At 41.0% G+C, this 13,080-nt stretch overlaps 2 protein-coding genes across 3 annotated transcripts; one reads left to right on the top strand and one right to left on the bottom strand.

Annotated features, from left to right (window-relative positions):
- Positions 1-2,307: 2,307 nt before the first annotated feature.
- On the bottom strand, positions 2,308-3,216 carry cdk5r1b (cyclin dependent kinase 5, regulatory subunit 1b (p35); the record flags this gene model as incomplete). Its single annotated transcript, XM_083904030.1, has 1 exon — positions 2,308-3,216. The coding sequence occupies one exon, from the start codon at positions 3,214-3,216 to the stop codon at positions 2,308-2,310; it is 909 nt and encodes a 302-aa protein (XP_083760156.1).
- Positions 3,217-5,963: 2,747 nt separating this feature from the next.
- psmd11b (proteasome 26S subunit, non-ATPase 11b) lies at positions 5,964-12,567 on the top strand (the record flags this gene model as incomplete). Of its 2 annotated transcripts, none has more annotated exons than XM_083903811.1 (13): positions 5,964-6,054; positions 7,188-7,289; positions 7,461-7,657; positions 8,565-8,622; positions 8,858-9,052; positions 9,905-10,049; positions 10,145-10,205; positions 10,364-10,426; positions 10,575-10,700; positions 10,795-10,830; positions 10,928-10,979; positions 11,071-11,213; positions 11,308-12,567. In XM_083903811.1, the coding sequence occupies 12 exons, from the start codon at positions 5,964-5,966 to the stop codon at positions 11,211-11,213; spliced, it is 1,269 nt and encodes a 422-aa protein (XP_083759937.1). In that variant the 3' UTR covers positions 11,308-12,567. The 2 variants fall into 2 exon arrangements, with proteins under 2 accessions (XP_083759937.1, XP_083759936.1); XM_083903810.1 differs by having other exon boundaries at positions 10,145-10,209; positions 10,368-10,426.
- Between the last annotated feature and the right edge of the window lie 513 nt (positions 12,568-13,080).

Here is a 13,080-nt window from a genome sequence, read left to right as displayed (position 1 = left end):
GAAGCCTTTTGTCTGTCAGTTTCCCACTCCTGTTGAAGATGAATTATATATATGTATATATATATATATATATATACATATATATGAAGAGGAGATGACATGTCTTATATCAGTCATTACTGAGACAGCAGTGGAGGACCTTTGAATTGGCCTATGAAAATAAATAAGCTACACATCTTCTACGGTTCTTCATGTTGTGGTTGCCATGGTGCTCCCACCGCACACTGTGGCATGTCAATCTCAGTCGAGTGAATTCTTTTGATTCGACGAGTGATTTTTTATTTTTTTTTGCCACAGGGGGGGGGACGATTAATCTCCTCGGGACCATAATATAGGAGATTTGCGGTGTCACCTCGTGTTTGATTAACACAGAGATTAATGCTGAGGGACGGTCCTCAAGGTAAGCTGTGCTTTTCTGCAGTGATGATGAACAGCTGTCACTCTGATGATGTATGTATTCCCCCCTGTAGAAAATTGTGTGCTCTCGGATATGTGGTCGGTTCCCTATAGTCCGGTTGTTTTCAGGACGTAAAAGCTCACTGATGTGTCCATGGTGATGATGATGATGATGATGATGTGACTTTGGTGATGGTCAGATTGGACATTGGTTTTGATCAATGAGATTTTAATTAGATATTCACTGATGAATCCCTGTGACATTCATGAGCAGAGACCAGATCAATCGTCATTCCCACCAAAGTTACGCACACCTACACCAGCAAACCCCCCCCATCATTCCCTTCTCAGAGTCTTTCTTTTACATTGACTGTGCCTAAATAATAAATACGTCAGTGGCAATAAATTAGGTGTCAGTAAGTCATTATTAGCAGATGAAAATCCACTCCGTCATTCCACGGCTGGACAGCCAGGCCAACATCTCGCAATGTTCTCGGAACCTTGTGGGATTTTCATCAAAGATATGGCACTATGTTTTTTTTTGTTTGACATTTTCTATGCTGAATCATAAACACAAAATCAAACATCATTCCAAAACTGGTTGCAACACAACCTATGGACAAAAGTACAAAAAAAAGAATTTCCCTGGTAAACAAATAGCCTATATTAGCAAGCATAGCTAAATAAACTAGTGTCACTTTGTTTACAGCATTCTCTAATGCAGATGCAGTTGGTTTATAAATTAAGTAAAAATAGGAGAAGTAATAATTGCCCTCGCAGGAACTCTGAAAAATTGCATGGCACACGTGCAAAACATTACATTTCTAAGTAAAAAAAGAAAAAAGAAAAAAAGAAAGAAAGTCAAATAAAAACCAGAAAAGCAATAAATAAGCCTCCATCGGTGTAAACCTCTGGGGTGTAAAACATCCATTAACTTGTTCTGTTTTTTTTCTAGATGAAAATAAAGTAGGTCTTTCTGAACACACGCGGTATGACCACACAACACTGGCCATACGTCCTCTGGTTGTTGTTTTATATCAAAAGTCCCACAATGCAATTCTTGTTTATTGTCCATCTAGCCGTACTGTACATGTCCTGCTGCAGAGCCACAAACAGAAACCCACACAAAGTATATGGATCCAGTATTGATGCCACAAACCACCCCTACCACCCCCCTCCCCCAACCCCCAACCCCCAACCCCCAGCTGTCCTTTCTCCTTAGATGGCTAGATATGCATTACGCAGTCCATCGTATCCATATGAATGTTTGGGAACGTGGTTGTTGGCGCATTTCCAAAGGGCCAGGGTTTGCAGCCGGGGATCCCTGTTCATCCGTGTTGCATGAAGAAAGCCACTCAGGCAACGGCCCTCACTCTCCTGCAGTAGGCAGTGCACATCACAACAGTCAGAAGGTCACTGGTAGTTCTGCTGAAGCCTCAGTCCTGTCCACATTCAATGCTGTAGATGCTTCCGTTTCTCTTTTTCTTTATTGTCTGAATTGTTTTTAAAGTTTTTCAGTTTTTTTTCATATAGATATATATCTGTATGTTAGCAAAGGATTTACTCAAGTCTGGCATTTTGTCTTTTAAACATCTTTGCCAAAAAATGTCTCAGGTTCAGAATCCATCTTTTTTGCTCATTCCCAAATAGAATTTGGCTAATTCTGATAATGACAGACTATAAGAGCCTTTGCTTTTTAAGGCCCACGACTAATAACCAGAACAAGCGTTTGAATTAAAAAATTGTTATAAATGTCAAATACCTCTACGTCCACTGACTTTTTGTTAATAATGAATAATTAGCATCACTAATTTTCTTGAAATTTGTCAAAATACCAGACTGGAATATGCCCCACCTCCCCTAAAACACTCTGTCCACCCCCCCACCCACCCTCACACCCCCAGCATCCCCTCACCGGTCCAGGCCGATGAGCAGGCGGCTCCTCTCCTCCTCCTTCTGGCTCTCATTCTTCAGGTCGGCAAACACCTGAGTGAAGTAGTGCGGGTCAGAGTTGATCTGGAGCATCTTTGCGCTCATCAGGTTGATGATGGAGAGGCAGCGGTCCCAGAAGGTCTCCTTGGAGCTCTCCACCAGGAAGGGCTTGAGAGGGTAGGATATCTCATTGCCCATGTAAGAGTAAGACAGGTAAAGGCAGGTGAGCAGCACGGCCTGCAGCTCATGCTCCGTGGCCACCTCGGAGGAGACCACGTCACGGCACAGCATGTAGACGAAGACCACGTTGGCAGGCGTGATGAATCCCTGGTCCTGCCAGCCCTGCAGCAGCAGGGAGCGGTCCACGCTACGCAGCCACAGCACTGGGTCAGTGGGGGACAGGTGTTTGAGCCGATAACAACGCCGGCACAGAAACTCCCCAAGGCAGCGCAGCAACTCACTGGTAGAAGCCTGGACAATCACTCTCTTCGGGGTCCCAGGGGCCACATTGGAGTTGGTCAAAGGTGCCTTCTTGACAGATGAGGCTGTATTGTTGGAGGTCTTGGTAGGAGCTGGAGTACTCTGATCCTGGGTGAAGGTGGACAGATTAGCACAGGACTGGGACTTCTTCAGGTTTTCATTATTCAGTTGGGTGACATTGTTCTGGTAGGTGGCGTTGGGCTGCACCTTCTTGGAGCTCTTTTTTTTGGCTGACACTGCTACAATCCGCTTCCAAGGGAGCACGTTGATGAGCGAGTGTCGCTTCAGGTTCTTGTCTTTGGCGTTCTTGCTGTTCTGGACCGCCGTGTAGTGGCCCACGGTGGCCGGGCCATCCTCAAACAGAGCCGCCTTTCGGTAGCTGGGTGACAAAGACAGCACGGTTCCCATGGTGACTGTGGGGGGACGTCCAGGGGCTTCAGCCGCACTGGGTCAGAGGAGCGTCTGCCAGGGGAGATCCTGAGGGTCTCAAAGCTTCAGTGCTTCTGGGAGTTGGGAGTCCCGGGCTACGGGCTGCCTCTGGGCATCCACAGCCTGTCAGGAGAATGTCCTGTAAACTGCTCTCTGAGGGGATAACAATCTCCTGGACTGAAGGTGTCTGTGCTGTATTTCAGCTCTTTGTCTGCGTCTCCAGATGGTGATCACTGCTGTAAAAAGAAAAGAAAACAATTGGTAAAGGGGCTATAGTCCACTTTATATTATCTGTGTTTACAAAGGACAGGAAAACATGTCAGTGAGATATTAGCTCTATCGTTTTTAAGCTTTCATTGGATTGTTATCAGGGCTGTAATATTCTCATGAACATGTCCCTGAGTGGTTCATCCTCAGCCTTATTAGCAGTATTGATTTGACTCAGTAAGTAGCGGAATGGATCAGCCTGTAGTCTGGCTCGGATTGTATTAATGAATTCAAACTGTATAGATCCTGCTTTGCAGCATATACAATAAGCAGAAAATCATCCTCACAATGGAAACATTTCAGTCTGAAATTGCACTGCAGGTCATATTTATCTGCAATACAAATCATACGGCTTCTACTCCTTATATGATTGAGGATGGATCCTATATGATAAATTCATGAAGATCTTATCATGAGAGATTCATATTTTATGGGCAATGGCCGACGAGTCACTCTGAGCCATGCGCCACCCTCACACTAAAATGGAAGACAGGAACGTAAACACCATAATAACAGGTGAAGGTCGCGCTGAATGTAGTCAAATCTTGGCACATTAAAACAATAAACTCAAGGTCATTTAATTTGCATTCCTTTAAAACCCAGATAAACAGATAGATTATCCATTTATCCAGGTTCGACATGTTTTCTTTCTCACTGCAGCTAATGTATGTGAAAAGACAGTCGATGCAACGACTTTGATCACTGGCGCAGGATCCGAGCTGCTCCATCCGTCATTCCATCACCTCGTGATACTGATTATTATCTTATAGTCTGATATTTAGCTTTTATAGACATGAAAAAACCGGTGTGTTTTAACGAGATTATACACTGTAGTAAGAAAATAAAGAGCTGTTTTCGTCGGGTGCTGTCCGTGGTGCTGAAGCTGAGCGTCTGCGTCGAAATGACAAATGTTGCTCGTAATAGGCGGTGGCTTCAAATGGACCACATCACCATCTTATATCCTGTCCTTATATCACATACGTCTGAATTTCGCTGAATTTGGACGTGTGGGATATCTAAACGTCACATCAAAAGGCCATCTGCTTCCAAATGTAGGCTACATCATCGGAGCTGCGCATCAGCACCTGTTTACGAATCTACTGAATCCACACGAAAAAATGTGCAACCTAATGCAGCGTTCGGCACATCTGTGTTCCCCCCAAAAAAATCACAGCACACTCACCAAATCTCCAGCTTGATGAGGGGAAATAAATGCGTTGTCAGGATGACGCTCCGCGTCTCGAGCTTGTTATTTTTTTTTCCTGATATGGCTGATGATAAAATCATAAAATCATCTCGGAGAATATAAACGCAACAAAGAAAATAGTCCGTGCCGAGGCAACAAAAATAGAGAGGGACGTCTGGTGTCGGCAGTGCGCAGACGATGGCAGGCAGTTGTGGAATGGATGCTGAGATGAGGATGTGCTCCTCCTGGTCCTCCTGGTCCGTGAGATGCGGATGCTGCGAGAGCTGATGTTGTGTGTGTGTGTGTGTGTGTGTGTGTGTGTGTGTGTGTGTGTGTGTGTGTGTGTGTGTGTGTGTGTGTGTGTGTGTGTGTGTGTGTGTGTGTGTGTAAGTAAGTAAGTGTGTGTGAGGATGGTTGACGCAAAGGCGGTGGTGGGGCGCCGCTCTGTGCTCTGTGTGCGGATCTGCTGTCTCTGCTGCATGGGAAACAACCACACACACACACACACACACACACACATACACAGTCATATAGGCTGAACCCGCTGAACTCATGTGATGTTTTTCTTCATGACAACAACCTAATTAGCTATAGGGAAGGAATCGGCAGCCATATGTTTCCATCGACAACAGTATATGATCTTTAAATAACGGGAGTCTGTCGCTGTTTAGGCTTTTGTAGTACTATATCAATATATCAATCCGTTGTTTTTGTTTAGACTCCATTACAAACATGCAATTTGAACCAATACATACATGTTCAGTTATGGAAGATTTGAACACACACACACAGAAATCACCAGCAATCGAAACCATTTTAATTATTTGAATTATGTTATTCAAATATAATTTTGTGTATCTCCCTAAAAACCTCACTCAGGTTAGAGCCACATGTAAAATTGTTGAGGAAACGTTGTTTTTAAAGGGGGAATTCGGAAATTTAAGTCAGAAACAAAGGATATTTTACAAGACATACATTATATTGTATTTGTTTTATATAAACATACTACATATACTATACTTTTTTTGCTTTTGTGACAATAAAAATATAAGCCTTATAAGCCGCCATTTACAGATTTGTTCTTTTCTGTTTTTATTTGATTATTCCTATAAATCCACGTGACGGAGAGCCTATACATGTTTACTGCTCCTTTTAAAGGGGAAGGATACGAAATACATTTCCCACAAGCCTTTGTTTGTAATGTGACGTCACATACGCAAGAAACGTAATGCACGCATGTACTATTCATTCAAGCAGTATTTGAATAGGGAAGATGGCGGCTGCAGCAGTGGTTGAGTTTCAGAGAGCCCAGTCTCTCATTAGCACGGATCACAACGCCTCTATCGACATTCTCCACTCTATAGGTGAGTGTTAGGCTGGTGTTTTGAGACGGACATAATTCTCTTGGTCCCCCGTTTGTGATTTGCAATTCCTCAGTCAGTGTTACACAGCGGGGTTAACGTGCTAGCTAGCGGCGTCGAGTAGCAGGAGCCGGCGGTGTTCCTTGCTGACTCACTGCTGAACGGTGGGCAACGACGTTTGCTAGTGGATGTTAGTTAGCTCGCTTGTTAGCAACTTTGCTAACTTTAGGCCTGGGAGTGAAGTATGGTGTGGTTGTCATCAATGTTGCTTTTATAATGTGTAGCTTTGTCTTGTGTTGTTGTGTCACGGACCACAGTTTTATATGCTAACTACCTTTACCTTTATTTAACTCACCTTAACATGATTTTTGCTGCGGCTAACGTGATTAGCTTGTTGTCAAAAGCAATATGCCTGTGTTATCAACGTAGTAAAACAGATTATAGAATGTTCTGGGTTAAGGTGTTCTTCTTTGAATGTATATATGCTTGTGTGGTTGTGCGCACTTATGTATTTGCAATTATAAATTGCAATGTGGGTTACTGTAAACATCACTATTGTCCTAGCCCTGTCCTCAAATTGCCATGTCACACCAAGCCATTAGCTGTCAACTGTCTGACATACACCATGGACGTGTTTGTCAGTGTTGAATGACAATCGATTACGTCGTTGTTAGTAGCATCATTTTAAAATTGTAAAAATGAATTTAAAAACATTTAACCGAGCAGAAGTGATTGAATAAACTTCCTGTCTCTGTTAAACAAATGTAATATTCTTCGATTTCAGACTTTTAGTTTAGTACAATAGTGATTTTGCTTTATAAAAAATATTTCATAAGACCATTTTCAAATTTTTTTGTTCTTGTGTAATTTTTATTTTATTTAGCATTATAAGCTATCAGTAGTGTGTGTGTGTATGTGTGTGTGTGTGTGTGTAATATTTGCTGTCCTGGTTGTCAAACTGGTGTATAAGTTTTTGTATTGTTTTAGTGTTGAGTAATTAATACATAGTGCACATAGAAAATGGATTAGTATCCAAACTCAAACATCCAGAATTTACTCTTCTAAGAGAAGATATGACCTCACTGTGGTTGTTGAAAACAACAAAAAAATGTTCAACTATTGTTTCTTTCAAACAGTGAGGAGAGATGTTCAAGAGAACGATGAGGAAGCAGTCAGGGTTAAAGAACAGAGCATCCTGGAGCTGGGAACACTCCTGGCCAAGACGGGACAGGCTGCAGGTAATGTTGTAACTCTGACAAGCTTTTATGAAGTTTCCAACTTCACCAGGTCACTTATCCATGGATATATCCCGTTTTGAAAATACACTTAAAGATGAATTGGAATTTAGTGGGTGAAATTTAGTTTTCACTCTCTTGACTACTATTTGTAATGGTTTTTTTTCTCTCCAGAACTCGGTGGTCTGCTGAAGTTTGTAAGGCCATTCCTGATTTCCATCAGCAAGGCCAAAGCTGCCAGACTGGTCCGTTCCCTGCTGGATCTTTTTCTTGACATGGAGGCAGCAACGGGACAAGAAGTTGAGCTGTGTCTTGAATGTATTGAGTGGGCCAAGACTGAGAAGAGGACCTTCCTACGACAGGCTCTGGAGGTAAGGATGATGCTGTGACAATTCCCTTGAAGGCACACATTTAACTTGCTGTAATATCAGCGTGTTTCACTCCCAAAACTGGGCAAAGGAGCTAACATTTCCCATTTAAAATCATCATCTCACAACCAACAATACTGTGCACCAGAGAGGGAATATATGGTAGTAAGTGTTTTATGTCTGTTTAAGGCAATAACAATCACAGTATACCACTTGTGCTCATAAGGCAGATGTGTTAAAGTAATACATTTTTAGGGTAGGCCTCAAGCTAGTAAATCCTACCACAACAGCTTATGCTTCTGTCCTCTAATTTAACCTTTGTTAGCACTGACATACTATGCCTTGTATTTTAAGTGATAGTGAATATAAAACAGTGATAGTGATAGTGCAAAGCATCTGCCTCTTCATGGATATGCAACACCATTACAGTGGCCTTACTTTTGGCCCAACCCAAATGAATGCAATGATGCTAATTTGAAAAATGACAGTGCAGTGACAAGAGATGCAAATTGCAGAAACGGCTTTAAGACCAAATCGAAGTCGGCAACTTCACGCTCACAGTTAGAAATATGTGGTTCAATCAAGTGAAATTATAAAATACAGAGTCAATTTAAGATGGTTTGATGCATCTCTTGTTTTAGAGTTTTTTTTTATACATCCCTAACTAGAAAATACAATAAATAAAAATGGTAATATGAACGTTACAACCATGGGTTCTGTCTCCAGAAATTTGGGGTTGTTGGTTGTACATTGAAAGGGACATTGAAAACAGCCTTGGAGTTTTTTTTTTAATGCCGATTAGGACAAGGCTAAGATTAATCTGTTGGTTTTGTTGTAAACTGATATGCTACTTTCTTTTTTCTGGCCCAGCTGTTCTCTGCTTGCTTAACAGAATTCTCTCCTGTTTCAGACACGGCTGATCTCACTCTATTTTGACACCAAAAGATACCAGGAGGCCTTGGCACTTGGTGAGTTCTGAGAGACCTTTAGTAAATGGCAACACTTGCCATTTGGCATTGCTATACTGATTTGTATTTTACAAACATGAATACTGTACAGGTGTTTGTCACAAAGAAAGATTTGAAAAATATATCTTTCATTATTGAATACTTATTCTACTCTGAATTAGTTCATTAAAATTTAAAAGGTGATTTCCAACTGTTTACAATATGCTGTGCATCCTGTTCATCTTCTGTTCTGCAGGTTCCCAGTTGCTCTTGGAGCTGAAAAAGATGGATGACAAAGCTCTTCTGGTCGAGGTGCAGCTTCTTGAAAGCAAGACGTACCATGCGCTCAGTAACCTACCTAAGGCCCGAGCCGCCCTCACCTCAGCCAGGACGACCGCCAACGCCATTTACTGTCCTCCAAAGCTCCAGGCAGCGCTGGACATGCAGTCAGGTCCGATGTCTTTGCTAATCTCACTTCTAAAGCTTACCAGGACCAAATTATTATTACTATTGCACATTGTCAGTTTAGAATTAGTCACATTGGTAGGATAAGGTAAGTAAAATGTAATTAGTTTACAGCCCTCTTCATTTTCACTTGTCATAACATAGAAAATCTTAATTTCAAGGGGTTTCACCCTTTCCATTGCTAGATTACAATATAAGTAAAGCTAAATGTGGCTCATCTTTAAGTCTACTGGGAGAGTGTACAGTATTCAGAGCAGTATTAAATGATTATTTATCAAAACCACCATGTATGAGTTTTAATGTGATTATAGCTTCTGTCAGATTAGCAGGTGGTCGTACTTTACTCAGTGCCATCATCTGTTCAAGCAGTAACACTGGCAGTCTCAATCTAATTTTGACTTCACTTGGCAAGTTGGTTTGCGGTGAGGTCAAGACCTGAAGCGAAACAATCCTTGATTGTTGTTTTGTTTTTTGACCACTGGGGGGTGCTAGATGAGCCTTACCACCTATGAATTCAAATTGGGTAATTTCTCAACAGCTGCTTGTACATTTTGTAATATGTGTGTTCTGTGGTGATTCAGCTCATGTTACACTGACTGTCTTGGAGTGTTTCATGATGTGAAAGTAGAATTGATACATTGTCATGCTTTGCCTGTGGTTTTTACAGTAGCAGCTGTGTGAACTTGGGAAAAGAACATGGTTAAAACCTACATTGTGATTGAATAGAAAGCCAACACATCAACTCAAATTCCATTGGTTTTGATTGTTGACGTGATATTCCTGAAGCAAATTATTTTCACTATAGACAATAACCGTCATCCTCTTTTATCTGTTCCAGGAATCATCCACGCAGCAGAGGAGAAGGACTGGAAGACGGCCTACTCCTACTTCTTTGAGGCCTTCGAAGGCTATGACTCCATCGACAGCCCGAGAGCCATCATAGCCCTCAAATACATGCTTCTGTGTAAAATTGTACTGAACCTGTGAGTAGTGTGGCTTAACTTTTCCACTGCCCTGACATTTGCTTGCCACCCGTAAATCGCAGTTATGAATAATATCTGTTATTTTATTCTTCTAGACCGGAGGAGGTACAATCCCTGATCAGTGGTAAACTGGGCCTACGACACGCTGGCCGACAGGCAAGTGTCAATCATTACGGCAGAGACGAGAACACAGTATTTATTTATTTCAAGTGTATTATTTATTTAAATTTTTCCTGAGGAGTATGCAGAATATGACATGTACTATCTATTCGATCTATTGAATGACACTTGGATTTTCTCTTTTGTCTGTTCAGACAGATGCACTGAAATGTGTTGCCCAGGCCAGCAAGAACAGATCATTAGCAGACTTTGAAAAGGTAAAAATCCTTTTACTCCTATTGTATTATATAATTGAATCCCCTTTTACATAACTACATGTCTACAGCGGCACTTTTCTTCAATATTATATCAAATGACACATAAGTTTCGCTGTGTTCTCTAAAGTCAAAGTTTTGATTTCTTCAGGCCTTAACAGAGTACAAATCAGAACTGAGGGACGACCCAATTATCAACACTCACCTGGCTACGCTGTATGACAACCTGCTGGAACAAAATCTCATTCGTGTCATTGAGCCATTTTCTAGAGTACAGGTAAGAGACAGAAAAAGAATCGCCTTTACATATTCTGGTCCTTATCCTTTCAACAACAAAAAATGAATGCTTTGCATTGTCCATCTTTTTTCAGATAGAACACATATCAGGTCTAATCAAATTGTCAAAAGTAAGTATGTTTACAGTTGTCCAGGTTTTCTTGAGCATTAAATGTCTCGCATGTTTCTTTGAAGTGAGTTTATTTTTCATTTATTTTCTTTTTAAAGGGAGACGTTGAGCGGAAATTATCACAGATGATTCTGGACACAAAGTTTCACGGTAATTGAAATGAATGACTGTATGTGAAACGGTTGCATTTATCAGACAGCCTGAGATTAAGAAAATAAACGTTATTTTTACACTGTTGCAGGAATCCTTGACCAGGGTGAAGGAGTCTTGATCATATTTGAAGAGCCCCCAGTGGACAAAACATACGAAGCAGCCTTGGAAACGATTCAGAACATGAGCAAAGTCGTGGACTCGCTTTACAACAAAGCTAAGAAGTTGACATAGGTACGGTTAAAATGACATACATCTTAACATAATTCCTAGGGTTTCCTTGTTCTTTCTTTGCTAAATTATATTCTTCTTCTTTTCCCATCCTCAGAGTAGATAACCACAGTGTGATGGAGGAACTGTGTGTGTTTGACCAGCGTGTGTAACATTTTTAGAAGGGAGAACAACAAGAAGTTCCACAAACTGCAACAAACAGGATTTTCCCCCATCAAAGTTTCCCCTCCTTTCCCTCAATGGACAATTTCATCACTTCTCGTTTGTTTTTTTGTTTCGTTTTGTTTATTTGTTCCCCCTTTAATTTTGATGTCTCTTCAGGATTCTGTATAACACTCAGCGGCCAAATCAGGCCATCAGGGAATATTGTACAACCACAGTAAAAAAAAAAAAGATTAAAAGGTTTAAGAATACATATATGTTTATATCTGCTGTAAGGTTGGGTTCAGCTAACCACTGAAGGCTCCACTGCAACTTTACAGGTGCAACTCTGACCTCTGTGGCCTCATACTCTGCTGCCAACTAGTGTATGTAGAAATGAGGCTTTCTGCTTGTCCATATCTTTCAGAAGCACACTGTTCAGTTTTTGGAAGGTTGGGATAGTCCTTGGGATACTGGGCTTTGGTCTGAGAGCTCCCTCCAGCTCCCATTTTTTTCCTCATCATATCAATGCCAACAGTTATGTCCCCACTGTATGTATTAAAGTCACTTAATTCTTTTCCTTCTTTCTTTCTTTTTGTAAGAAAAACATATGGTTGCCACACATCTGCCCCCTCCTGCCTATGTAAGTTTATAGTACAGACAGGATGCCATTTCACCACGAGTGCCACTTTTTCGGCGCTTCTGTTTGCCTCAGTGTTTGGGTGCAATATGTAATCAGAGGGCAGAGGTGGAGATTGCCTCTGTGTCTGAGCTATCCTCGAGTGAGTAATTTTCCATTGTTAGTTATTAGCACTAGTGTGGTATGCTAGTAACCAAACAATTTGTATGGTTTTGATTTGGTTTTGAGTTTTTTTTTTTGTTTGTTTGTTTTGTTTTTCTCTTACAAAGACATTTTCAAAATAAATATTTTGTATTTTAAGGATTTTTTGTCGTGTCTCTTGGAAAAAAAGAAAACATGCTGATGGCAATTTAATCTCATCCCTGTGTCAGGTTCCAACTGAGTATGTTCATGATGCATTATGTATATGACATTGGCTTACAGATGGTAGTGTGAAATGAAATAGTGAAATGGAGGCATGACTGTTTTCTAATAACGGGATATCTGACCATCTGTTTGAAATTATCCCTCAGATTGAATTCACCTGAGTTCCTTCTGCTTTATTTGTCACTACTTTGAAACGGCATCTTTACATAAAAGGGCATTAAATCAGTTTAACTGACCGCTTTGGATTGTCTTCATTTAATATCTGAACAAGCAACGCGTCACCCATGTTGTAAAACACAGCATCTTGCTTAATTGACAAGTGATCTTCTATTATTGATGAAACCATGATTGGCTGGACAACATGGCTGTGCAGTGAGGTCAAAAATAAGATCTCATAAGCCCTGGAGGCTTGGGACACTACAGACACAAGTTTCTCCGTGGTCAAACTGTCTTTTAACGCCCTCCTTACAAGGGTTTTTACGGTAAAACGCCTGCTATCCAATGACTCGTGCTGATTTGTAAGGACATTATCAGCCGGTTTTCAAAATAAAACCACCGTGTATATGAGTGCAGTAATTTGAAATTTCCCAAAACTGTACAGTCAAAATCGGATTTACAGTATGTTAGTAGTAATAGATGTCCTGATCACATGGACATTTCTGTTTTCATTACACCCCAATGCTGATAATCTTTCGATAAAAAGTTAGAATATGAGACTTTTAA

This window comes from Microchirus variegatus (assembly GCF_963457635.1).
Source record: "Microchirus variegatus genome assembly, chromosome: 17".
Classification (NCBI taxonomy): Eukaryota; Metazoa; Chordata; class Actinopteri; order Pleuronectiformes; family Soleidae; genus Microchirus; species Microchirus variegatus.
Note: the sequence above shows the minus strand (reverse complement) of the source record. Positions and strands in the feature narration are given on the sequence as shown.